Source organism: Mauremys mutica, chromosome 10, assembly GCF_020497125.1.
Source record: "Mauremys mutica isolate MM-2020 ecotype Southern chromosome 10, ASM2049712v1, whole genome shotgun sequence".
In the NCBI taxonomy this organism is placed as follows: Eukaryota; Metazoa; Chordata; order Testudines; family Geoemydidae; genus Mauremys; species Mauremys mutica.
The window spans coordinates 51,495,078-51,522,079 of NC_059081.1; the positions used below are offsets into that span (position 1 = coordinate 51,495,078).

General features: G+C 42.3%; 1 protein-coding gene across 5 annotated transcripts in view; it reads left to right on the forward strand.

Annotated features, from left to right (window-relative positions):
• Positions 1-27,002, forward strand: part of MYO1B (myosin IB) — a 192,200-nt gene that overhangs the window by 41,595 nt on the left and 123,603 nt on the right. For all 5 annotated transcript variants that reach the window (XM_045032174.1, XM_045032176.1, XM_045032175.1 and 2 more), the window contains one exon: positions 6,850-6,965. In XM_045032174.1, the coding sequence (XP_044888109.1) occupies positions 6,850-6,965 (116 nt within the window). The remainder of the gene's footprint in view (positions 1-6,849; positions 6,966-27,002) is intronic.

Sequence of the window (27,002 nt, forward strand, 5' to 3'; positions counted from 1 at the left end):
GCAGGAGGGAAGTCCCATGGGGAGAGAGGGGGACATGGGCTAGTTGAGCTCAGTTACAGGGAAGGGAAAACTCTGTTCCCCATTGGTCCTGGGGAGAGGACAAAAAAGCACTGTTGGTGCTATAAGTAAGATGGTTGCCAGGAGCTCATTGTGGAAATGGTGGAGGGAACTTAAAAGGATATGGCTAAGGCACAACCACTGGAGTCCATGTTGTTTCTTCTCCCTTTTTTTTTCATTTCATAAATGCCATAAAGTGTTAACTGAGTAATTTTTAAGTGCCCAAAAATTTGCTGAGCACTTTAAAAATAAGTAAATACATGGTTCTCACCATGCAGAACTTTTAATGTAATTCCATATAATTAACCTAAGTTCCACTACAATGATGTGTATTTTTACATTCTATTTCTACTTAACTAATGACAAACATTCTGCCCAAAACACACTTTTAATGTTTCGGTTTAAAGTTTTCCATCCATTGTTGCTTGCTCATATTGAGTGAAGAAGTTTCTTGGAACAGACTATATCGAATCTGCATTTACTGTTTATGAAAACAATTCTTTATTTTTAAAAAAGTTATCAGACTTTTATTGTCAGATGTGTATAGATGGTATTTTCTTTTGCATTGCTTGACTCTTCTTTGGCTTGACTGCCTTGCCACTTGCACTGCATGCTCCACTTTTAATTGTGAGTGCAGTGCATAATGCTATATTCAGATGTATAAAATATATAATTTAAAAATATCTTCAGCTGTGTATTGTTGAAGCCAATCCAGATAATGCACTTGATCTATTTTGTCAATACTGGCATTAGAGTCTGTTGGGATGGTCCTGAGGTTAGTAGAAATGTTACAGCAGAGAGAGTGTTTTGTGCTCTTGAGAAAATGTGTGAAATCAGAGCTTGTTTCATCTTGCCTAAGATGTACCTTGTCTAAGGACAACACTTTACTCTCATTCCAGTGCTTGGATCTACAACAGGTGGCAAAATGAGTAAGGTTTCAGTCCTTCTAGGTGCAGATCACCCATAACTCTCCTTGGCTTCAGTAATAGGAGGTGAGGGTTGAGCCCTAAATGACTAGTTTTCATTAATTTCCCAAAGGTAGGGCATGCTGTAACTCTCCCTAAACCGTGCATAGCCACATACTGAATCTCTATACCCCCCTTCATTTTGTATTGCTTGAGTGATTCCTGTTTATCTAGGTATTTAAATCATCCTTCATGGTGGTAGTAAGGGGGCTGTGGTGCATATTTGATTTTGTTTTTACACTGCCCTTTGGACTGTGATACTTTGAGTAGGAGATAATCCTCCTTACATTTCTGATGCTTTTTGCCTAACAATTCCATTCCTTTGTCTAAGCTGACTGTCTTTCCTCAAGTTCTGTTTTGGATCTTTCTCGGTGCTCTTCTACACAGCTTACTTATGCAGTCTACCTCCAAGGTCAGGTTTTATGCGTATCATGGCCAGCTGTCGTAAACATGTACGGTAGTGTACATGGGGGGAGGAAACTTTTTAGCTCATCTAAGCCACTTTTAGTCAAAGCAATGATTTCTTGGCATGCTTAGTTTTTAAAATAGGCATAATGTGTATGTCCTTGTCTGTATATAGTTGCTTGACCTTTTGAAATATTGGTTATTTTAGGATTATATTGTCTGGTTTTGTACATGTGTGACAATGAACAGCTGACTTCTATTCCCAAAACACATGATTTAAGCAATGCTTAACTATACAAGGCTGATTCTAAATAAATGTTCTTTAAATATCTGTTTTCAAAACTAAAAAAATCAAAGGTTTCTTTCTTCTATCTGTCCTTCCTTACCTTGGCATCCTAAAGCTTTTCAAGGAATTCCAGCGGCTAAAGTGCATAGTGTTGTTATAGTGGTGAAATAGTTTAAAGGGCTCCCTCCTCAGTTTCTTGAGGACCCTTGTTGATAATACAGTGTACATCCAGCTGAATTCCTTCAGGACCTGCCTACCTCTCTTTACTGCCTTTTGGCAATGGTTTGCAGTGAGCTCTGTTGATATTAGCAACCTTCTGTAGCTCTTTGAGACAAGAGAGGAAACTTAAAATAATTCCACAATGAAGACTCTTATGCCGGGAGTGTGTATATAACGATTACAGAACTACTTGCGTAGAGTCTTGCTCTTGTGGATCACTTTGGTTACTCTCAGCAAGGATCCATATACTTACCGATAGGTGGGCTTCCCAACTTCTGTGTAAGCAGGGGGCAGGGTAGGTACAGTAGAAGATTACTGTTTGCCTTTTATTGCAACACACACAGATTAGAGATGACCAGAAAACAGTCTTTCCCTCCTGTGAAAAATGTCAAAATCTTGTGTGTCTCCCCCACCCCGCCAAGTGAAACTTTGTTTGCGGGAGGGAAAGATTGAAAAGATTCTGTTTTAGGAGAATGGAATTTTTTTGATCTGCTGCCTATCTTCCAAGGAGGACTGCCATGAAACCAGGCACCCAGTGTGCCTATGTTCCCTGGTAGTTTGTTAGGCACACTGCCTAGGAACTGGGGAGGAAGGTGGGTGACCTGGTAGTAAACCAGGCATGTTGGTCCTAAGTTTCAGTGGGCTTATCTACGTGGGATGTTACTGCTCTGGAACTTTCCGGATGCTGTAGCAGCGTCCATACGGGACATTACTGCACGTCAAACTGGTGCACTGTAGGTTCACACTCTGGCTTGCTGTGCAGTAATGTCCTGTTTAGACAAGCCCGTTGAAATCAACACCTTCCTGCAGAACACTGATTTTTTGATGAATTGGTATTTTCTGACCGGAAAAATATTCTGTTTGTAAGTAATCTGATCAGCTCTAAAACAGATGAAGTATGGGGTTTATTTAGAAATAGTAAGTCTTAGGCACAGTTAGTGAAGTATTATATCTCAGGGCAGCTGTAGTTGTATAATGAATTGTCAACTGTGGTTTCTACTGATTTATTCTGTAGGCAACAAGCATTGCAAAGATAAACTACAGGAGTTTCTAGAAGATACACAGTGAAACTTCCTGTTTATCTAGGCAGTGTCATTTGTGCAACTCTATTTAAATGGGGCGAAAGATGCTGGCAGCCTTTATCACAGATTTACAACTAGACCATACAAATATGGTCTGTGGTGAAACTTGACATCATTCAAGATTTCTGCTTAAGTGTGAACTTGTTTTTTGCCAAATAGTAAACATTTAATTTTTTTAATACGAGGGAAAGCATTGACTTGTTTTGGATGTCTCTGTATAGATCAATTTTCAGAGTAGCAGCCGTGTTAGTCTGTATCCGCAAAAAAAACAGGAGTACTTGTGGCACCTTAAAGACTAACAAATTTATTTTAGCATGAGCTTTCGTGAGCTAAAGCTCACTTCTTCGGATGCATAGAATGGAACACACAGACAGGAGATATTTATACATACAGAGAACATGAAAAGGTGGAAGTATGCATACCAACAGGCAGAGTCTAATCAATTGAGATGAGCTATCCTTAGCAGGAGGCTATCCTGCTAAGGATAGCTCATCTCAATTGATTAGACTCTGCCTGTTGGTATGCATACTTCCACCTTTTCATGTTCTCTGTATGTATAAATATCTCCTGTCTGTGTGTTCCATTCTATGCATCCGAAGAAGTGAGCTTTAGCTCACGAAAGCTCATGCTAAAATAAATTTGTTAGTCTTTAAGGTGCCACAAGTACTCCTGTTTTTTTTCTGTATAGATCAAAAAACCCCATTAATTGAAAAAATCTAAATCTGGCACAAGAGCACAATTAAGGACAGTATCAGCCTGGGCATAAAGGCCAACGTATAAGGCCAGAGAGGAAGGGTTATCTAGTGATTAGGGTACTATCCTAGGATGGGGAGACGAAGGGTAAATTCCCTGCTCCACCACAGACTTTCCGTGTGATCCTGGGCAAGTCAATTATTTTCTCTGTGCCTCAGTTCCCATCTATAAAATGGAGATAATAATAGTATTTCCTTATCTCACAGGATAAATGCATTAAAGGTTGCAAGGCACTCCAATACTGCAGTGATGAATGGGGGGGGGAAGCATATAAGTATTATAGATGGAAATATATTAAAAAATGACTGACTTTGGTTGCACCAGCTTTTCAGTATTCAACCAGTGATGCTTGTTTTTGAATGGTGTGTGTTCAGCACTTTTTAAAATTAGGCCCATTTCAGTGTTAAGGTGGAGCACCCAAAATCCCTGATCACTCTAAAATCTTGGCCTGAAATCTTTTGCCTCTCTTTTTTGACACTAATACTGATATTTATATATAGTATTTTTATTGTTCTTGAATGGTTCTTGAATATAAAGGGTGACACCCACTACCTGGAGTATGTATATTCTGTGATTATGCATTCATTAAATTTGCTGTGGAATCCACCACTTGCTGGATAAATATGTTCCATAATATAATTTTATTGCTATTTAAATTGTGTCTAATCCTCATGGCTGTGAAGAATGATACTGGAAACTTGAGTTTCAGTGCATGCTGAAGCAGTATGTTCTTGCTGAGTCTGAGATACGTTTTGCAGAATTTCCTGTCTGCCACACCAATACATCAGAATCCAGAGATCTTGCAGTAGATTTAGGTGCAGATTGCTGTGCGCTACGTGGATGGGAGTTGTGATCTTCTGTCCAGGTGCTGCAGTTATATTGTATCATGCTATGTTACAGTGCTGCAATAAACAAGCAAAACAGTGTGAGATAAGAATGAACTGTCCCTACTTTTCCTCTCAAAGTCCCTATGGATCACTGCAATTACACATAGAATTTACACAATAAAAGCTATACCTCAGGCTTGAAGTGAAAAACTACAGAAGAATTCTGACTTATTTGTATCCTGACTTGACAAACCTCCCCGTTTATAGCAGCTTGCTGTTGCTTTTAAGCTCCTATGAGGCTACATGTACATTATGAGCTAGAGATGCGATTCCTCTTCTCCATATACACATACTTGTACTAGCTTTCATCAAGCTACTGTGAGTATAACTATCAAGGTAGCGGCAGTGGAGCTATATGGCTGAATAACGCAGGGTACCAGCCTGCCTGAAACCAATGGGTATGTAGTCAGCTTGGCTTTGCCATGCCTTCACTGTGGTACCGTGGCTACATCACTATTTATACTTGCGGTAGCTTGACGAAAGCTAGCATGAGTATGTGTACAGGAGCAGGAGAATCACACCCCTAGTTCCTAGTGTAGACATAGCACAAGGGTTTGAAGCTAAGCTCTTTCATGGCTATAGGAGTGCCATAGGTCTGTAGCTCTGCTGATACACAGTTTTGCTGTAGACCAGGCCTGCACAACTCGTAAAGTGGTGAGGGCCATATTACTTCAAATAAAACCGCTGAGAGCCGACCCCGGCCCTGCCAACCCCCCCCCAGCGCCGCCAAGCCCCCCAAAACAAAACACCCCCCCCAGGACGGCCCCCCCCAGCACTGCCCGCCCCGCGGAAACAAACCCTCCTTCCCCAATGCTGCCCCACCGAAATAGCGGTATTGAACTTTGGTAATATAAAGGTCCCTAAGGTAGTATAATTAAGGTAAAAGAAAAATGTCTTTTTGCTAAAAGTAGAATAAGATCTTCCCCCAACTTTGTAATCAATTGCCCTGTTGAATGAATGTGGTCTGACTGAGGAAAGTGTGGAAGGCAGGCACCTCCAGACAGCTGCAACCCTTGGAGAGGGGATGGGAGCCAGACCAGATCAGTAGAACAGGTCAGCCGCTGACTCCTCGCCTCCTCACCTCCCGCCACTGCCCACCCTCCTCTTCAGCCCACTTCCCTCACCTGCCACTTGCCTACTCACCCCCCACGGGCCGCACAGCAAGCCAACGCGGGCCGCATGTTGTGCAGGCCTGCTGTAGACTTCAGTCCTGAGGAGAGTTTAAACCTCTTGAGGCGTTTCAGTGTATGTTTAGATTTAAGGGCTCCTTAAAAACTGAATTGGTGACACCCAACCTGTTGGATAATCTGGCTTCTGCCATGTGCTATGTCATTTAAGCAGTATTAACATTGGAAATATTGGTAAGTAGCTGATCTGAAACATAGTGGAAACTTTTTGATACTCTGATCTTTAAATAATGTTTGTGCAGCTTTAGTGTTTGTTTGTTTGTTTCCTGGACAGAACATCATAAAGTATTAATGAACAATGAGTAATTTCTGTTTTGTACGTCATAAAACAAAGTGCTCATTGTTTTATGCCATCTTCACTTTATATGCACTCGCATATATAATTGAGAAATTTGCTAACTGATGCACCTTATAAGTGAGGCTTTCTATTTAAAAGCGGGGGGGGGGGGACATTAAATAATTACTTTCAGGTTGGCTTATTGGACTGAAGAATTAAACTAAATTGTCTTGTTTTCTGTTTTAAATATTGAAGACTAGTTGGAATTGTGTAATATTTAAAAATGGTTTAGGAAAATACATAGAACTATTTCATTTTGATTTTATATAAACACACCCTTCCCTTATGCAGCACAGCAGAGCCCTGATAATTCTTTCAAAAATGAATCCCCGTTTAAAGTAGGAGCAGTCTGCCTGTACAATGTAGAAGAAGCTGCTTAAAGAGTCTGTCAGTATTGTTGTTTTTATTCCTTTTATTCCTGTATTACCTAAGAGCCCTTAACTGAGAGAGATTTTTAGAGGCTTTCAGTGTATAAATGAATGTTTTGAATGTATTAATTGTGTAAAATGTTTTTTTTTTCCTCAGCAAATGTTGAATGTTTTCCTGACACATAGAACTGATGAATTAAATATAACAGCAAAAATTGATATATTTTTTTAAAGGACAGGTCATAATAAAATCTCATTTTTGAGTATTAAAACACTGTATTCTGCATTATTTTTCTCCTACAGACATACATTGGCAGTGTGGTTGTATCAATAAACCCATATAGACCGCTACCTATTTATTCACCAGAGAAAGTTGAAGAATACAGGAACAGAAACTTTTATGAACTCAGTCCTCACATGTAAGTATAGTGCAGAAGCTTTAGGTTTCCGTTCTACTTTGAAACAGATGGGGCCAGCTGTCTTCCTTATATCATAGAAGATGATGTTTATTTGCTCAGGATTTTATGAGCTCAAAGTATGCAAAGTTTAATTGCAGATTTTTATTTTAAAGGAAAAGTTGAAATATTTACTTTAGTGCCTATTTCTGCATTTCATATTTAGGTTCTTAAATGCGATATGGGGGAAAACTTCTTTCTGGGAATTGTTCAATGGTAGCCTCTATTACAACATTGTAAAACAAATGAAACCGCAGAGGCCCCTAAATGTTAAATATTTTCCAGTAATAAGTTAACTTAATACCATTGATGTACAGTAGAAGCTCTTAAAGTTCTATTGTGTGGAGAGATTAGCAGTTTTACCAGTACTCCTTGTTTTGAGTGTAGCAAATGTCACTTAGAGCGGTGGGAGCTTTCAAAATGGAAGAAACGTTGTATAACCACTCAAGTCAGTAATTCAAGTAAACTATTTACTTTCATGAGTCTCTGCAGGATTGAGCCTATATTTTGGAAAATGACACACATCTGTGGCCAAAAAGAGGTGAGGAGAGGGAAAGAAATATCCAAGGCATAGACATAAATGTAGTAAGGCTTTAATTTGATGTTGTTTACAGCTTTAACTTAATCTTAAAATTTTCTCTCTGAAGTTAAAATCAGAGACAAGATTTGGGGTTTTGTTTTTTTCCTTTCGTGTGTACGTATGTGAAAGGTAGAATTAAAATCTTACTAGAACATTTCAGTTGTCACACCTTTTCCTTCTTTTTATATAACTGAAACATTAAGGCTAAAATATAACATTCGAAAGTATGGAAATGAATAGTTATAGGTCCATTTTATTTTGGTTTGCATTCACCTTTTGTAATTCCTTGGTAGAAGGTGAAGTGGGGTTTAAGGCCTAGTCTGTATTGTATAGCTTTATTGTGTTTGAATGTGATTGTGAAGAAATAAGTTAGCTGGTGCAGATCTGACTAGTCCTTATCAATTAAGACACACCGTGTTCGGCATCCCACAATTAAATGTGGTTAAATCCTGCACCCATACTCTTATGTGCTGAGACAAGGATTTAATGCCAGTTGGCAGACATTATATAGAACACAATTTATCCTGGTCAGCAAGATGTCAGCAGCTAGCTTGTTTATTAAATGTTAAAACAAGAAAAATATTGTCCTGTGAACGAGGTTACTAACTCAGCTCCTCTCCCCTTGACAAAAATGAGGTAGATGAGATTTCAGCCTATTGTGATATTGTTACTAGGGCTGATCAATTTGCAGTTTGATATTCAAGGGGGGGCTTCTGGGTGCTCAGTGCTTTTGAAAATCAGGCCACTCTGGGTGCCTAAATATGAACTTAAACAAAACGTAAGCACCTTATTTTGAAAATCTTGGTTTTGGTTTTTAGAACATATTTTAAAACATTGACATGGAAAATATGCTGTATATTGTTTTGTTCTGAAGTGATAAAGACCATCCATGTTTATTTGACATGCAAACTAACCTAATAATTGAATCAAATATGCTGCTGTCAGTTTGGAACCTCCTTGGACCTGAACTGTTTGACTGACTAAGGCCATGTCTACACTTTGGAGACTGTAGTGGCCTAGCTACAGCCCAGTAGTTATACTGGCATAACTCTGTAGTGTAGACACAGCCTACAGGGCTAGAAGGGTGTTTTTCATCTCTGTGGGAACACCGCCTCCCCAAGCAATGGAAACTAGGTCAACACAAGTATTCTTCCATCGACCTAGCTGTGTCTACACTGGGGATTAGGTTGGGGTAGCTACGGTGCTTAGTGTGGATTTTTTACACCCCTTAGTGCCATTGCTGTGTTGTTTTTGTGTCCCTTGTTAAGTGTAGACCAGGTCTAAGTTTACAAACTTTGGCACAGTTGCATGCCAACAGAGCTTCTAACTCTGTGAGGCATGGTGAAGGGAATAACTCTTCAGACTTACTCTGCATTCTGAAAAATAGGACTATGTATTAGGTCCTATTTAGAATCCAGGAATATAATATATTTCAGGCCCCATCTGTTCTTGGGAGATTGTTTTAAATAAAACCTATTTGTGTAAAGCTAACAACAAAAAGCCATTACTTCCTGAAAGCCCACTATCTCTGCAATGCCTAATCAAGTCAATCTCAAATGTATGCAGAAGTTTTATCCTGGTTAGAGAAATGCTCACCTACGAACTTTCAGAAGTTTCGGGATAATAGGGTGGTTATGAATGGTTTAAAATGGAAAATACAGAAGGGAATAGTAACTTGAAACACTGACAAGAAAATATTGGTAAATTATATTCATTGTGAAAAGGCATAATCAAATGGTCAACTGTTGACTCGGGGCAATAATTTCTGGAATTTAAACACTTTAAATCCACTTACTAGTAATAGACTGAGGTGAAAGAGCATTGAACATGAGCTAATGCCAGGGGAATCTTAATTGTGTAATGTTAAGATGATTTTCATTCCAAGTTTTGATGCAGTGCAAACTAATGACAAATAAAATCATAATTTGCCTTGAACAGATGATGTGTGTCCAAATATTTGCCTTGCTTGTTTCCTCTCCTATATAAAAATTACATTTTGCAGCTCATGTTAGACAATTTAAGTGTCTCAGAGGATTATATTGAAAATTGTCAATGCTGCATATCAGATGGTTTCTTATCAAACTGAGGAAACACCAAATATTTTACGAGATTGTAGACACATTAGGTAGACATTGGCACTTTGTGCTTTGTACTGGTAGCCTGCTTGTCATGAGAACTGAATATATGCTTCCTTTTAAATATGGTGATTGTATTGTAATGAGAACTGTAAAACGCTGTCATAATTTGTTAAAATGGTGGAGTTCTGACCAGCTTTATGGAGTCCATTTTCGAATTGTAGACACAAAGAATAAATGTTTAAATGTAAGGTTAACTTTTTCTCTTGTTCAGGCCACTCTTTATATCTTAAACAACTTTTCCTCCCTATAATGTATTGTCATTTAAACATGGCTAGGGTTCCAGGGCTTTTGGCAGGTTAAATACAACCTTTCACTGTACATGGAACTGATACTTAAATATTGATATACAGTGGAAACAAGATCAGCTTGTAGGATGTTGTGCTGCTGCTGCTATTGTTGTGGCAAGGAATAAGCTAGGCACAACACCGAAGAAATAAGAAGACCATTGCTAGGCGCTCACATACCATAGTGGTGGGTGCGGAGTGAGAATTTAAGGAGAGCAGAATGACACAGTTTCTCTGACAAAGAGTTTGCAGTCTCATTTTAAAGTTGATTCCAGTTTAAAAATAATTGACAACTTTTAAAGGTAACGTTTTTAGGCATAGACTGGGCAGATTCCATGCTAATTTCCCTATGTAATTTGGCAGATATCCGTCAGTCTTCAGGTGTTTTTTCAGTCCTGGAACTCTGAGGAGGAGACACTGTCCGGAAGGTTTCAGTGTGTGATATTTCTTCTCATGTAGACAAATACTGATTAGTTGAGACCTACAGAGTCATTTTCCTTTGATATTTAAAAGATGATTGAACTGTGGCTTCATGGATCAACCCACTGCACAAGTTACTTGCACTCTTTTGGAAAAGACTTTGCAGCCTCTGTTTGATTCAGTTCAATTTCAGCAAAAGTTCCTGGAAACTGTAGAGGTACATTTATGAAAGATTGTAATTTGGAGATGCTCCCTCGTAAGGGACTATGTTGTGAGTGTGGGAGGGAGGGGTTGAGAACACTGCATGGCTGTGTGCAGCATATTACCAAAGAAGCTCTCCAGTTTGTTTGATTAAACTTTTATTCCTTTCTCATTCACTGGTTTGTTTAATGAATCCCAAGATTGTTACATGATGGCAGAAGTGCTGAATGAGAAGGAAATGGCAAGGAAATGGCAGTCGTTTTGAAGTTAACTCTTGTGTTTGCAACTGAAAGCAGAGACAAAGGGAGGCACCAGAGAAGCACACAGAGGACGTACAGAGGCTTTTGCATGTATTTGAGCACAGTAGTAGCTTGACTAGCCAAAAATGGATGTGTTGCAACCTCCATCCAGTCTGCAATTGTCAGGCAGTGTTGTAGAGAACTGGAAAAAAATTCAGACAGAGATTTGAATTGTATCTAGCAACCATAGGGGCAAAAGAGAAAAATGATGAAGTGAAATCAACTATCTTTCTGCATGTTGTTGGGGAAGAAGCATTGGATATTTATAACAATTTTAAGTTTTGAGGAAGGTGAAACCATGAAGTGAAGTAAAATACTGACTAAATTTGAGAACTATTTCATGCCTAAAAGCAACAAAACCTTTGAGACACGCACATTTTTTACATGCATGCAAAAAACTGATGACACCGTAGGGCAATATGTCACAGAATTGAGGAAACTCAGTAAAACATGTGACTTTGATGACCTGACAGAGTCTCTGGTCAGAGAGAGAATCATTTGTGTCATTAAAGACAATGTGTTAGAGAGACTGCTCTGTGAAAGAGACTTAACTTTAGAAAAAGCTCTCCAAATATGCAGGGCTGCAGAAACTCTGAAAGCACAAGCTAAAGAGCTGGATTCACCACAAGGGGTTATCCGTGTACTGAGTACAAAAGAATATAGCCAGAATAGGTCAAATCAAAGTGTAGAACCACTCGTTATGAAAACCACTGCTGGGGGAAGACTGGGTACAGACAATCATGTGGAAGGTGTGGATCGCAGCCTGGCCCCGAACAGTGTGATACATTTGGGAAACACTGTCATAAGTGAAGGAAAAATAATTATTTTGCAAAATGCTTCAGATCCCAAATGCAGAAAAGTCAAGTGTATTCAGTTCAAGACAATCTGGTTGAGGAGTGTAACGGGTTGGACTCACCCCTGCGGCGCCTCCTGCTGGTGACTCCGGGAATTAGCTCTGTTCCAGTGTTGGAGCGCCCTCTGCAGGCTGGTGATCCACCTGTCCTCTTATCTCTGGACCCGCGTTGCTGCGTGCTCGGCGGCGTCCTCTTCGAGGCCACTGCCCTCCGGCAGTGCCCCTTAGTCCATCTACGCCCCCTTCCGGGGGTCGGTGATCAGCAGTCCCACACCTCAGTCACTATATTCCACCGCCCTCTGAGTCTAATCCCTCTTGTCAGGGATCTGGCGTAGCAATATGGCCGCTCCCTACGGCCAATGGCTGGGTGCACTGCAAGGGGTGAAGGGGGGGACCCAGGCCCGCCCTCTACTCTGGGTCCCGGCCCAGGGACCCTCTGGCGTCTGCCTCGCTGTCCTTCTCTCCCCTTCCACTGTCTGTTTCCCTGGGCCGCTTCCCCTACGGCCCCTTGCACCCGCTAGGCCCTTCCCTTCAGGGCCTGCAGCCTGGCAGGCTACGGGTTCAAGCTCCCTAGCCTCCCCGAGCCTGGCCAGCACTGTGCTGTCTGCGGTGCTAGTCTCCTCCTTGGAGACTGACCTTCCCCTGTCGAAGGCCTGGGACAGACTGACTGCTCCTGCCCTGGGCAGCCTTTATATATGCCTGAGCCTGGCCCTGATTGGCTGTCTCCAAACTGGGCCCTGATTGGCTCACAATAAGCCCCTCTCTGATTGGCTCACTGTCTGCGCAGGCGCCCTGGCCTGCCGCAGCCCACTCTCACAGGGAGTGGGGCAATCCACCCCACTACAAGGAGTTTTTCATAGACGAACTGGCATCTAGCAAGCCTGAGGAGAGGGACTGGATACTGCTTATCACAGTGAATGGAACGATTATTCCAATGAAACTGGACATAGGAGCTCATGTTAATATTCTCTCTGAACAAGATTGTGAGACTGAAAATAAGACCAAAACCAGGGCTAACAAAAAAGTAACTGGTTATTCTGGAACAAATATACTAGTGAAAGGGAGGTGCATTGTTAACATCAACCATAAAAACATCATGAACTGGCTCCCATTCATTGTAGTGCCGAAAGAGGTGACACCAGTTTTAGGCTTGGCTGTGTGTGATAAACTCAATCTGGTAAAATGGGTGCTCTCACTACATGATCATACTGAACCTGGCAATGAGACACTCTTTAAGGAATATCACAAACTGTTTCAAGGGTTGGGTTGCTTGCAGAGTGAACATAATAATCCAGATAAACAAGCAGGTCCCTCCAGTTATCCAGCCATGTAGAAAGGTGCTATTTGCACTTCATGATAAACTCAAGGCTGAACTTGCAAGTATGGAAGCAATGCAAGTAATACAAAAATTGAGGAGCCAATAGGGTGAGCTCCCTCATCCGAGGAGGAGCACATGTGTGGCTTAATAGGCACAGCTATCAAAGATCTCCGATCCCAGGCGCATCCTTAGGGACACTACTCGAAGAAACAAGGATTTAGCACCCCTGAATGCAGAGATTTGGTGCCCCAAGTGGCCACTCTGATTGCCTGCCTCTAAGCCGGCCCCGACTGTACCACATCATAGAATTTGGAAGAAAGATTTTTTCCTATTGTAAATGTGTGGTAAATTCAATTGCACTTATTCCAAGTCCTTTGTACGTAACAGTATAGATGGGGATATTTTGAGTCATTTACATGCTGTGTCCAGAGTCACAGCTGAATCAATTTGCAGAAAGGAATCATGTACAAATCATGTACAAATATTGAATTTCAGTGATCCTAGAGACTGAAAAATACAAGCAGCCTAGCTCTACTACTGAATAGCATTTTTAAACTGTTGTTTTATCCCATGCATGTCAGTTAGTCATATTTGACCCTAATCTTTCTTGTTTGTGCATATGAAAGCATCAGAAGAAAATAAATAGGGACTGAAATTTCATTTATTGGTGATTACATTACATTTGCAGGATTATATGACAAAATAACTGAAAGCAAACTCTTTCAAAGATGCAGAGATTGAATCACATACTTTGTCCTGCCTTGAGTGCAGGGGACTGGACTAGATGACCTCTCGAGGTCCTTTCCAGTTCTATGATTTCTATAATTGTGGAGAAAAGTAACAACCAGCTATGCATATGCTTAGATTCCAGAGACCTCAACAAGGCTATAAAAAGAGAACATTTCAAGCTACCAACCAGAGAAGAGATTATGGCTCAATTTGCAAATGCTCAATGTTTCAGTAAATTGGATGCATCCTCAGGTTTTTGGCAGCTGAAATTAACTTAAGAAGCTCAAAACTATGCACATTTAATATCTCATTTGGAAGATACAGATTCTTACGCTTACTTTTCGGCATAGTTTCAGCACCAGGAAACTAAGAGGAGACTAAGGGGGGATATGATAGAGGTATATAGAGTGGTGTGGAGAAAGTGAATAAGAAAAAGTTATTTATTTGTTCCCATAATATAAAAACTAGGGGCCACCAAATGAAATTAATGGGCAGCAGGTTTAAAACAAATAAAAGGAAGTTCTTCACACAGCGCACAGTCAACCTCTGGAACTCCTTTAGGAATAGAGAAGTCCAAACAAGGAGCACGAGAGGTCCTGTATTGGCCATGTATCAATTGTGACATCACTAATGTGGTAGGAAACTGCTTTTTATGCTTGAAATACAAGCCATGCCAACAAGGAGAGCCATTGAGACCTCATTCAGTTCCACAAAGGCCTTATGAAAATGTTGGCACTGATTTATTTACCTGGGAATCAAAGGATTATTTAATAGTCACAGATGATTATTCTCTGTATCCAGAGATTTGTACATTGCACAGTACTAATAGTAATTCAGTGATAGCCAGCCTGAAGGGAATCTTCTTCAGACATGGAATTCCAGATGAAGTCTTCCGCAATAATGGGCCGCAATTTTCCAGTGCAGATTTTAGGCAATTTGCCATAGATTGGGGTTTCACCACAAAACATTAAGTCCAAATTACCCCTAATCAAATGGACTTGTGCAAAGGTCTATATGGACAGTAAAGAATCTTATGAAAAAGACAGTGACAGTGGGGGTGATTTGTTTAAAGCCTTATTGGTTTACTCAAGTACAACTCTGGAGAATGGCTTTTCTCAAGCTCAGCTGTTAATGGAAAGAAGGCTCACATGTAATTTACCAATTACCTGATGAAATCTCATAAAAATGCAACCATACATTAGATGAAAGAAAATCCAAAATGGAAGCAGAAATATTATTTTGACAAAAGGGCCTGTGATCTTCCATCTCTTAACCCAGGTGATAATGTGCCTGAGGAATCACACCTCTAATACTTGGGGCCAAAGAGATACCATTAAAGAACAGCTGCATCCAAGGTTTTATGTAGTCCAGACAGACTTTTCAATTCAACATAATTGAAAGGATCCACGAGTAATTGCAGAAAGTTCCAGCACATTGACAGCTGATGTGCATTTCCCATCTGACTGATCCTTTATCATCAATGCACAAAGAAGAACCTGTCAAGGAACAAGAGAACAACTCAGGGCTGGTTTACTAAAGCTTAAGCTGATCTAATTTACGTCACTCAGGGGTGTGAAAAAGACTGCCCTCTGAATGATGCAAGTTACAGCAACCTAAGTGCTGTCACCACCAGTGCTATATCAGCGGGAGATGCTCTCCTGTTGGTGAAGGTGGTGAAGTAATTATGCCAATGGGAGAGCTCTCTCCTGTCAGCATACAGCATCTTCACCAGATGCACTACAGCAGCGCAGCTGCATCAGTGTAACGCTTCTACTGTAGACCTGCCCTCAGACTCTAATGCAAGGCTGATACTGAGAGGATCAGAGCAGGAGATTAAAAGTCCTGAAAGACTCATAGAGACTTGCTAACCTGCCTGAAGAAGGGGTATTTGAGGAAAGTGAGTGATCGACTCATTCCAGAGTGATTGCTGGTAACCTCTCCCCGGTAGGTAGTTGACATATTGGGTTTATAGAAATGTACTAGATGGTTTGAGAATTTAATGTATGACTTATTAGTTGCTTTTATATATATATAAACAATTAAATGTTAATCCTCTTTTTTTAAAGAGGGAAGATGTAGAGATAGGTTTATGAAAGATTGTGATTTGGAGATGCTCCCTTATAAGGGACTGTGTTGTGAGTGTGGGGATTTGGACATGTGCCCTGATGGCAGGGGTTGGGAACACCATATGGCTGCATGCAACAGTTCACCAGAGACATTCTCCAGTTTATTTGATTAAAGTTTTGTTCCTTTCTCATTCACTAGTTTGCTATTTAATGAACCCCAGGATCGTTACAGAAACCAGCCAGGGTTCCGACAAAACCTTTCCATTGGAAACCTGCCTGTTTTCCTGCCAACTTGCCTGCCCAACTCCTCAGCAGCCCAAGCTCCCTGGTCCAGGTCTCTGGGGCAGCTTGCTATGCAGCCTGCCCTGCATTCAGGATTACAAGGCTTCCAAGACCCGCAGCTGCAGGGCAGCCCCACTGAGTGGACTACATTCACTTTTGTGGAGAACTTCAGCATGTTTGGGTTTTGTGCTGAACTGGAATGAAACCAAATTCTGAAATATCAAAATCCTACATGAAATGAAATTACCTCTTTCCACCCAGCTCTAGTAACTACCCAGAGGCGTTATCCTATTCATATCCTATACATCCCCAGATGTATCCTATTATCTGCCTGTGCTGAAAGTGCACACAGGATTTTGGATAGGAAGAATCTTGGTTGAAGCCTTGCAGATTTTCCAGTAGTACAGCAGTTTTGATGAGTAAAACTAAAGCATGCTCAGAATGAAAGTGTGTGTAACCAACAGATTAATTATTTTTAATATGGAGATATACCTATCTCATAGAACTGGAAGGGACATTGCAAGGTCATTGAGTCCAGTCCCCTGCCTTCACAGCAGGACCAAGTACTGTCCCTGAGAGATTTTTACCCCAGATCCCTAAATGGCCTCCCTCAAGGATTGAACTCACAACTGTTGGGTTTAGCAGGCCAATGGTCAAACCACTAAGCTTCCCTCTCCCTTAAACTGTCATCACTAAGTGATATGGAGGCAGTTCAAACCTCACTGTTGTTTCAAGATGTCTGAAGGCTTTTGGATGACAGCACAGTATTAACCTTCTAATCCCTGGTCTACACTACAGAATTACTTTGGTATAACTCAGGGATAGGCAACCTATGGTGAAAGCGCCAAAGGCAGCATGTGAGCTGATTTTCAGTGGCTCTCACACTGCCCGGGTCCTCGCCACCAGTGCAGGAGGCTCTGCATTTTAATTTAATTTTAAATGAAGCTTCTTAAACATTTTTAAAACCTTTATTTACATTACGTACAACAATAGTTTAGTTATATACTATAGACTTATAGAAAGAGACCTTCTAAAAATGTTAAAATGTATTACTGGCACGCAAAACCTTAAATTAGAGTGAATAAATGAAGACTCGGCACACCACTTCTGAAAGGTTGCCAACCCCTGGTATAACTACATTGTTCAGGGGTGAGAATTATCCACACCCCTGAGCGACATAGTTATACCAACCTAAGAGCCAGTGTGGACAGTGCTATCACCCGCCGACACCAGCTACTGCCTCTTGTGAGAGATGGTGGACATGCAAACTTGCCAATATTTCTTTAACCCTAATCAGAAAAGCTTACTAAGGGGCAAAAGGGTAGTGCAGTCTCCATAGACATTTAATCCTCGGCTGCTCTGGATAAAACAGCCTACAAGAGTGACACTTTCAGTGGTGTTATTTAATGCTAATTGTAGAGTGTGGTGTTTTTTTTTGTTTTTTTTTTGTGTTTAACAGTTGGCCACTAGAAACTGGAATGAGACCACAGTCACATTTCACATAGGCCGGTGAGGCTACAGCTGCACTGCAATAACTTGCATGGTGACAGGTTTCAGAGTGGTAGCTGTGTTAGTCTCCTCGTTGTGTTTACTGCAATAACTGAGTCTCAGAGCCCGGGTCAATTGCCTTGGGTTGCAGAGCTAAAAATTGCAGTCGAGATGTTCAGGCTGAGACCTACTTCTCCAGCGGGGTTTCAGAGCCTGGGCGACAGCCCAAGCCCGAGTGTCTACACTGCAATATTTAGTCCCACAGCCTGAGCCCTGCAAGCCTGAGTCAGCTGACCCTTTGTCAGATCAGACATATCCCAAATGGATGGAGTAGCAATTTCTGTTCACAGAAATGACACAGGGATAAATTTAAACTAGTGACTTTGGAGTGAACAAATTGGCTCTAATTGTTCACACCTCCCCATGTGTGTTTGTGTGGTCATAACACCTTTTTAACACGCTAGTCTTCAAGGCCCACCATGGAATCTTTGTTTTTTGTTAGGAATGTGCGTGAGGCTGTTAAGTAGGGTTCGGATGGGGCTGATCAATGGATTTTTTTAAGTTGCTTTTTAATTATGCTCCCATACATCTGTTAGTCTTTAAGGTAAAATTGGTTGGTTGTGCCAAAACTTTCAGACACTGGTGCCTGAGTTAAGCTGCTACATTAATATTTGGGTTCCTACATGAAATTGGTCTGTCTTTTTTTTTTTTTTTTTTTTTTTTTTATTAAATGCTGAGCACCCAGCAGCTCCTGTTGCTGTCAGTGGGATTTGTGGGAGCTCATCACTTTTGGAAATCACCCTACTCTGATTTAGATCCCAAGTTTGAAAACATTGGTCCTGATGTATCTTATGTTTGTATGGGTGAACAAACGAATACCCCTTCCTCTTTGAAGGACCTTCACGTTCATAATTCTAATAACTATTTTTATTTGGATGGATTCACAAATTGTGACTGTTGATAGTTGTGATGCTTTCTGTTTCCTCCCCTTTCAAGTCATAGCTACTGAGAGCCAATGTAAGCAGCGAATATAAATGTATTTGCTTCTGTTTTTTGCTGGCATTCCAGGATTGCATGTGTTCAGAAACACCAAGGCTACAGTAACTTTATTTTCTTCCTGGATTCAAAGCAAATATTTCTGTTCCAAGGGCATGATAAAGGCCCAGCTGTGAAGGACAATTGTTGCCTGTACGTTTAAAGTTAATGTTCTTCCTATAAACACCATGCAGTTTAGTGTTTTAGGACAGAATGTAATTGGTCTTGTTCCTCAGAAGTGGGGGATGGTACAGTATACACCATAGTTTATAGCAGGGGTAGGCAACTTATGGCATGTGTGCCAAAGGTGGCACGCAAGCTGATTTTCAGTTGCACTCACACTACCTGGGTCCTGGCCACCAGTGAGGAGACTCTGCATTTTAATTTAATTTTAAATGAAGCTTCTTAAACATTTTTAAAACCTTATTTACTTTACTTACAACAATAGTTTAGTTATATATTATAGACTTATAGAAAGAGACCTTCTAAAAATGTTAAAATGTATTACTGGCATGCAAAACCTTAAATTAGAGTGAATAAATGAAGACTCGGCACACCACTTCTGAAAGGTTGCCGACCCCTGGTTTATAGTTTTCTCCTCCTATGCTCCAGTACAGTTGTCGTATCTCCATTTCAGTGGCTTTATTTTGAATATTTTTCTTCATTCTATAGTTTCTCTCCTTCCTTACTAATAGGTTACCATGTTTTGTATTTTGTATTTTTTTTGCTTCCTTTGTGCTGGTTCTTCTTCCAATTCCCTATCTCCACAGAAGGCCAGTCTTTGGCCATACTCAGGAGGCAGATGTCATGACAAAAGAGTTGCTCGGGTCAGCAGGCTGCTTGCCTAAGCCTACAGCCCTGTTTTACATTAGCTGTTTTCATGGCAGCTAATGGCATTAAAGGCCACAATGGGAGCAGAGAGGGAGGGGGAGAGTTTCTCATCTTTGCCCCACAACTCCAGACCACTACTGTCTGGTATCCTTAATGGATTTCCCCTTTCAGATTAACCATGCCTTGTTGAGATGTGGATGCAGGGATATAGCCATATGGTATCATGATGGATGGCATATTTCTATTAATATCCTCACCAGGCAGTGACATTTCTCAGCAAACATACATTAACTATTTGATCTGTAGATAAAGAACAGTCATCAAAGCCAATTTGCTACACCATGTATAAAGTGCATATTTGTTTTATATTTTCAATGTGTTTTGGCTGCCATACAGAGTTTGAGATTAGCCAGATTCTTTATTCCATTATGACTTGCCTCCCAAAAACCTACTCACTTCTTGTGTGACAGGTAACATGTTACTTGTAATTATGCAACAAACTTTCTTTTGTTTAATGGAATATAAATGCAGAAGTAAAAAAAAAATATATCTAGATCAAGCGTAACCAACATTTGTATTTATGGAATTCCCATTTTAAAAAAATCTTTGCGCTGGAATTAAGGTTGAGAATACATATCAGTAACCATAGAGTTGTTAAACGTGCACCCTTAATGAGCATTGTCGCTATCAGAAAACAGGTCTTAAATTTCTGTCCTTCAAGCAGTTTAATGTTAAATTGAAAAGAAACCCAAATATTTGAAAGCTCAGTTCAGAGCACCCAGACAAAAATAACTGCTTCTATAATGATGCCTTAATGGAAAAAAAAACAGTTTGCTCTGATCACTGCTCAGCAATCTCAGCTCAGCTCTTGGGGAGGATGGTAGTTTCTAGGATCATTTGACAGAGTCCTCACCACCAGAGGCTGGAAAAGAGAGCCCTTTCCCCTTCTCTTCCCCTTCTCTCGATCTCTTCAGGTTCCCAGTGCTCTGTGGGTTTTAGGCTATTGATACTCCACCTAGGAACTATATCGCTACTTATTATTTAAATGTAAGACAACTGCCTCACGAGATTGCAGACTTGTTAAACTCCTTTAGGGAAAGGAGAGCAATGGGAAGGTGGGAGAGCTGTGATGACTTGACAACTGTATCAAAATAGCAGCTCTTCAGAATTAGAAATGTTAGTACCCATAGATTTTGGACATCTAAAAACCCTTAGAATAAATCTATAATCCAAAATTAACCCATTTTACACAGTAGACAGATATGAAGGGGAATGGGAGGCTTGGGCGTAAAGTTTGGGTGCCGTAACTGTGCCTTTCTCCACTTGTAAATGTAAAATAGTTGAAATGACATATTTAGTTATTTGAAGAGAATTCAAGAAGTGACTCAAGAGCTTCTCCAAAACTTGATCGAGATGTAAATCAGGATTTCTCTTGCATGTAGCGGTAAATTAGCTTCCCACTGAATCTTGAGCAGGAGTTGTATTCACTGAATCTTGGACCGCATATAATGCAAACTTTCCATCCCAAGAATCAAACAGCTATTGGCAGTGCATATTATAATCTTAGTAAAATGAAAAATATTTGCTGGTTTGCCGTTGGTATTTGAGAGCACACAAAGTCAGTGTTCTAAAAATGTAATAACACAGGAATTGATGCACAAGAGGATGTGTGGTTTTTGAAAGGCAGAGGAAAATATGCATCCAGCACCCAAGGAGTACAGCTTTCTGAAAACCAGGCATACAGAATGGGGTTCCATTTCAAATTTAAACATTTTTAAAAGCACCTTAATTTTAAAAATGGTTGTGGAATTGAATTTGTAAAGATTTTGTTGTCAATAGAAAACAATAGAGGCCATAGGATTCTGAAGTCTTTGTTCATGAGAATAGGCCACTCAGCAGCTACTCCATAGTTTTGTCTACACTTGTCTTTTCCAGCAACTGTAGAATGTATTTGTGCTGTCAATGTTTTATAAATGCTAGTGTATACAGGACTTGGCCGTTTCAGCATAGTGTTATCTAAACACAGTGCCTGCCTGCATGGTAGGTTGCTAAAGATCCATGTGTGGAGACCAGAACAAACAAAATTACTGAGTCTAGAGATTGTTACAACACAGTTTGGTCTTGTCTGTGAACAGGGTCAGCTCCAGGCACCAGCGAATGAACAAGTGCTTGGGGCGGCCAATAGGAAGGGGTGGCATGTCCGGGTCTTCGGCGGCAATTCAATGGTGGGCCCTTCAGTCCCTCTTGGAGCGAAGGGACCCGCCGCTGAATTGCCGCCAAGGAATGAAGCGGCATGGTTGAGCTGCTGCCTAAGAGCCACCGATCGCGGCTTTTTTTTTCCCCCCCCCCTCTCTGCTGCTTGGGGTGGCAAAAAAGCCTGAGCCGGCCCTGTCTGTGAAGATGGAATGAAAATATAATCCCTCAATGTGGTTATGCATATGCAGATAGCCTGTTAGGTACATATATTTGAAATTCTGGCCTTTATGATGGCCGTCAATTCTCACAAATTTAAATCTAGGGGTGTTTGTTGTAGAAATGGCTTATAACTGAGATTCTAGATTAGCGTTTTGATTTATACTCTCAGGAGAGTTTAATACAGGAGAAATCTTCTAAAATCATCATCATTTTTTTTAAATAATGAATTTCTGCTTCAAGTTAATCCATGGTTACTTCAAAAGTCTTCTCTCGTAAATAGATTTGTAGGTCAAGTTAAAATCTGCCAAATTGAGCAAAGTCCCTGAAGGACTTGAGGCACTTTTTTAGAACGGAGAATATATCTAGGGAATATATGTAACTTTTTATGTTAGCGCTCACATACAGATCCATAGGAGACAATGGCTATTGCTTTAACCCTGAGTGTTGGGAGCCTATTGGGTAATGCTGGGGTGCAGCAGAATCATGGTGTCTTTTTTTAAAATTGTATATATGGGAAGTGTTTTAGGAACCACTGACTCCTTCAACACTGTTTGCTAATTTAGATATCTGCTACAAAGAGTTAATAAATCTGAGCCCTAATCTTCTATTTTTTTTTACTTTTACAATTTAATATTAAGGTCTAGGACTATGCCTGAGCATCGCTCTGGGTACGTCTACACTACGGGATTATTTCGAATTTACAGAAACCGGTTTAGTAAAACAGATTGTATAAAATCGAGTGCACGCAGCCACACTAAGCACATTAATTCGGTGGTGTGCGTCCACGGTCCGAGGCTAGCGTCGATTTCTGGAGCGTTGCACTGTGGGTAGCTATTCCGTAGCTATCCCATAGTTCCCACAGTCTCCCCCGCCCCTTGGAATTCTGGGTTGAGATCCCAGTGCCTGATGGGGCAAAAATCATTGTCGCGGGTGGTTCTGGGTACAGCCTCACCCCTCCCTCCCCTGAAAGCAGCAGACAACCGTTTCGCGCCTTTTTTGCTTTGTGAACTGTGCAGATGCCATAACACAGCAAGCATGGAACCTGCTCAGCTCAATACTGCAATCGTGGATGTTTTAAACACCTCGCGCGCTCTCGTGCAGTATATGGTGAACCCCAGGACCTTCAAACCGAGGCGAGGAGGAGGCGGATACGGCAGCGCGGCGATGACAGTGATGAGGACGTAGACACAGAATTCTCTCAAACCGCGGGCCCCTTTGCTTTGGAGATCCTGCTGGTAATGGGGCAGATTCTATCCATTGAACGCCGATTTTGGGCCCAGGAAACAAGCACTGACTGGTGGGACCGCACTGTGTTGCAGGTGTGGGACGATTCCCAGTGGCTGCGAAACTTTCGCATGCGTAAGGGCACTTTCATGGAACTTTGTGACTTGCTTGCCCCTGCCCTGAAACACCATAATACCAAGATGAGAGCAGCCCTCACAGTAGAGAAGCGAGTGGCGATAGCCCTGTGGAAGCTTGCAACGCCAGACAGCTACCGGTCAGTCGGGAATCAATTTGGAGTTGGAAAATCTACTGTGGGGGCTGCTGTGATGCAAGTAGCCAAAGCAATCACTAAGCTGCTGCTACGAAAGGTTGTGACTCTGGGAAACGTGCAGGCCAAAGTGGATGGCTTTGCTGCACTGGGATTCCCTAACTGTGGGGGGGGGGCGATAGATGGAACCCATATCCCTATCTTGGCACTGGAGCGCCAGGGCACCCAGTACGTAAACCGGAAGGGGTACTTTTCAATGGTGCTGCAAGCACTGGTGGATCACAAGGGACGTTTCACCAACATCCACGTGGGATTGCCAGGGAGGGTTCATGACGCTCGCATATTCAGAAGCACTACTCTGTTTAAACGGCTGCAGCAAGGGAATTACTTCCGAGACTAGAAAATAACAGTTGGGGATGTTGAAATGCCTGTCGTTATCCTGGGGGACTCAGCCTACCCCTTGATGCCATGGCTCATGAAGCCATACACAGGCAGCCTGGACAGTGGTCAGGATCTGTTCAATTACAGGCTGAGCAAGTGCAGAATGGTGGTGGAATGTGCATTTGGCCGTTTAAAGGCGCGCTGGCGCACATTACTGACTCGCTCATACCTCAGCCAAACCAATGTCCCCTATGTTATTGCTGCTTGCTGTGTTCTCCACAATTTCTGTGAGAGTAAGGGGGAGACCTTTATGGCGGGGTGGGAGGCTGAGGCAAATCACCTGGCCGCTGATTACGCGCAGCCAGACACCAGGGAGATTAGAAGAGCGCACCAGGAAGCGGGTGCGCATCAGAGAAGCTTTGAAAACGAGCTTCATCAATGGCCAGGGTACGGTGTGACTGCTGTGTTTGTTGATGATGGGGGTCCCTTGATTGACTCATTCCCTGTAAGCAACTCACCCTCCCCCTTCGAGTACAGCTTACTTATGCAAATAAAGTCACTATAGTTTAAAAATCATGAATTCTTTATTAATTCATTATAAAAAGAGGGAGAGAAGTAAGGGTGTGGTTTGGGAGGAGGATAGGAAGGGTGGAGAAGGCCACTAAAACAATTTCACATTAATGACAGCCTTCTGGTTGGGCTATCCACGGGGGTGGAGTGGGCGGGTGCACGGAGCCTCCCCCCACGCGTTCTTACACGTCTGGGTGAGGAGGATGTGGAACATGGTGAGGGGTGAGGGTGGTTATACAGGGGCTGCAGCGGCACTCTGTGATCCTGCTGCCGTTCCTGAAGCTCCACCAGACGCCGGAGCATGTCAGTTTGATCACGCAGCAGCCCCAGAGTTGCATCCCGCCACCGCTGATCTTCCTGCCGCCACCTCTGATTTTCCTGCCGATCTTCCTGCCCTCACCTCTCATCTCGGGTGTCCCTCCTGTCCTCACGTTCACTGGCATCTTTCCTGTAATTTGATACCACCTCCTTCCACTCATTCAGATGAGCTCTTTCCTTGCGTGTAACTTCCATAATATCCGAGAACATTTCATCTCACGTCTTCTTTTTCCTCCGCCTTATCTGGGCTAGCCTTTGGGATGGAGTAGGGAGGCTTGAAAAATTTGCAGCTGCATGAGGGAGAGAAGTATTTTAAAAGATACATTTTATAGAACAATGGTTATAGTCTTTCACAGTGAACAGCACTATTCACCTTACATAGCACATGTGATTTCCCTACAAGGTCAATTTTTCATCTTAATACTGAGTGCCTGCAGCTCTGGGGTTACAGATCTCACAGACACAGGTCCGGGCATCAGAATTCAGCTTGCATGCGGCCATGGTAAGCCACTGTCTTTCGGCTTCTGCAGTGATTTACCCCTCCCCCCCAACGCATGGCTAATAGCATGTTAGCTCCCTGCTAATCAACACCCTTCCCCCCCACCACTGCGTGGCTGGTAGCTGGGAAGATCCCCGCTGACCAAACGCAAAAAAGATCATCGGCATTTCACTCCTCCCCTCCCCCCGCTTGGTTACGTGCAGGAAAGGATTTTTTTTTTAAGCTGCTGCAGTCCACGAACCCAGTAGGAAAATGGCCATCCCCCTTACTTAAATTCCTGATTTTCAACCAGGTTACCCTGAACGATATCACTTTGCTGAGGATAACACAGTGAGATAAAGAACGTATGCTTCTTGAATGCCAGCAATCACCGGGACCATACGCAGCTATGCTTTGCCATGCAATGATACCTGATTACTTGCTACATGCATGGCGTGGTAAAGTGTCCTACCATGGTGGATGGAACAAGGCTGCCTTGCCCAGAAACCTTCTGCAAAGGCTTCTGGAGTACCTCCAGGAGCGCTTCATCGAGATGTCCCTGGAGGATTTCCGCTCAATCCCCAGACATGTTAACAAACTTTTCTAAGGGCTTGGCTACACTTACAAGTTGCAGCGCTGGGAGTTACAGCGCTGGTCATGCAGCTGTGTAGGGCCAGCGCTGGAGTGTGGCCACACTGACAGCTACCAGCGCTGCAGTGTGGCCACACTTGCAGCACTTCGCTGTATCTGGTGGTGGTAAGAACCTGAATGCTGGGGAAAGGCGGTTTGAGCTGACATTGGGGCACAAGGCAAAAAGCTTTGGGACGGGGGTGGCTGGGGGAGTAGCACGGTAGTGCTCTGCTTGCATGGCAACGAGTGACTCTATAGAGTCCGCTTGGCGCGACAGGATGCTTAGCAGCCGCTCCGTGCTTTTCCTCTTGGCCACTGCATTTCTCTTGCGGATCCTGCTTTCCTTCTCTCTCCACTCCTTCAATTCTTTACTCTCTCGAGCAGAGTGATGAAGAACAGTTTTCAGCATGTCCTCTTTGCTCTTTCGGGGATTTTTTCTCAAATTTTGAAGCCTCTGTGATGTTGAACATCTGGGCAGTCCAGTAGTCAAGGTCACTGTAGAAACACAGAAATGACAGCAGCTGTGACAGATTCCTCCCCCCAAACACTGATGAGGTCCATCAGCTCGCCATTGCTCCATGCTGGGGCTCGTTTGCCACGTGGAGGCATGGTCACCTGGAAAGATTAACTGATTGCACTCCACACACACCTGGCTGCAGCAAACAGGAAGGAGATTTTTAAAATTCCCGGGGCATTTAAAGGGCTGGTCACCTGAGGCAAGAGCAGTAGAGTGCAAACTGATGAGCAGAGTGGCTGAACAGGAATTCTGGGATACCTCCTTATTCCCTGGAGGACACTTAAAGCGCTGGTGAGTGTCCACACCTGCTGAGCAGCGCTGGATCACCAGCGCTGCACTCCTTATACCCCTGCCGGGATGGGTTTTCAGCCAGCGCTGCAGCCAGGGAGTTGCAGCGCTGGTTGTGCCCTGCAAGTGTGGACGGGGTGTAATTGCAGCGCTGGAAAGCCTCCACCAGCGCTGCAACTTGTAAGTGTAGCCAAGCCCTAAGTAACTATACTGTCTGTGAATGCATCCCAAGTCCTCAGGGCAAATCAATCATTAAAAAACGCTTGCTTAAAAAACAATGTTTGATATTTGCAAAGGTACACTCACCAGAGGTCCCTTCCATGGCTTCATTGTCTGGGGTAGTGGCTTGGGAGGGTAATTCCGTCAGGGTGAGAAAAAGCTCCTGGCT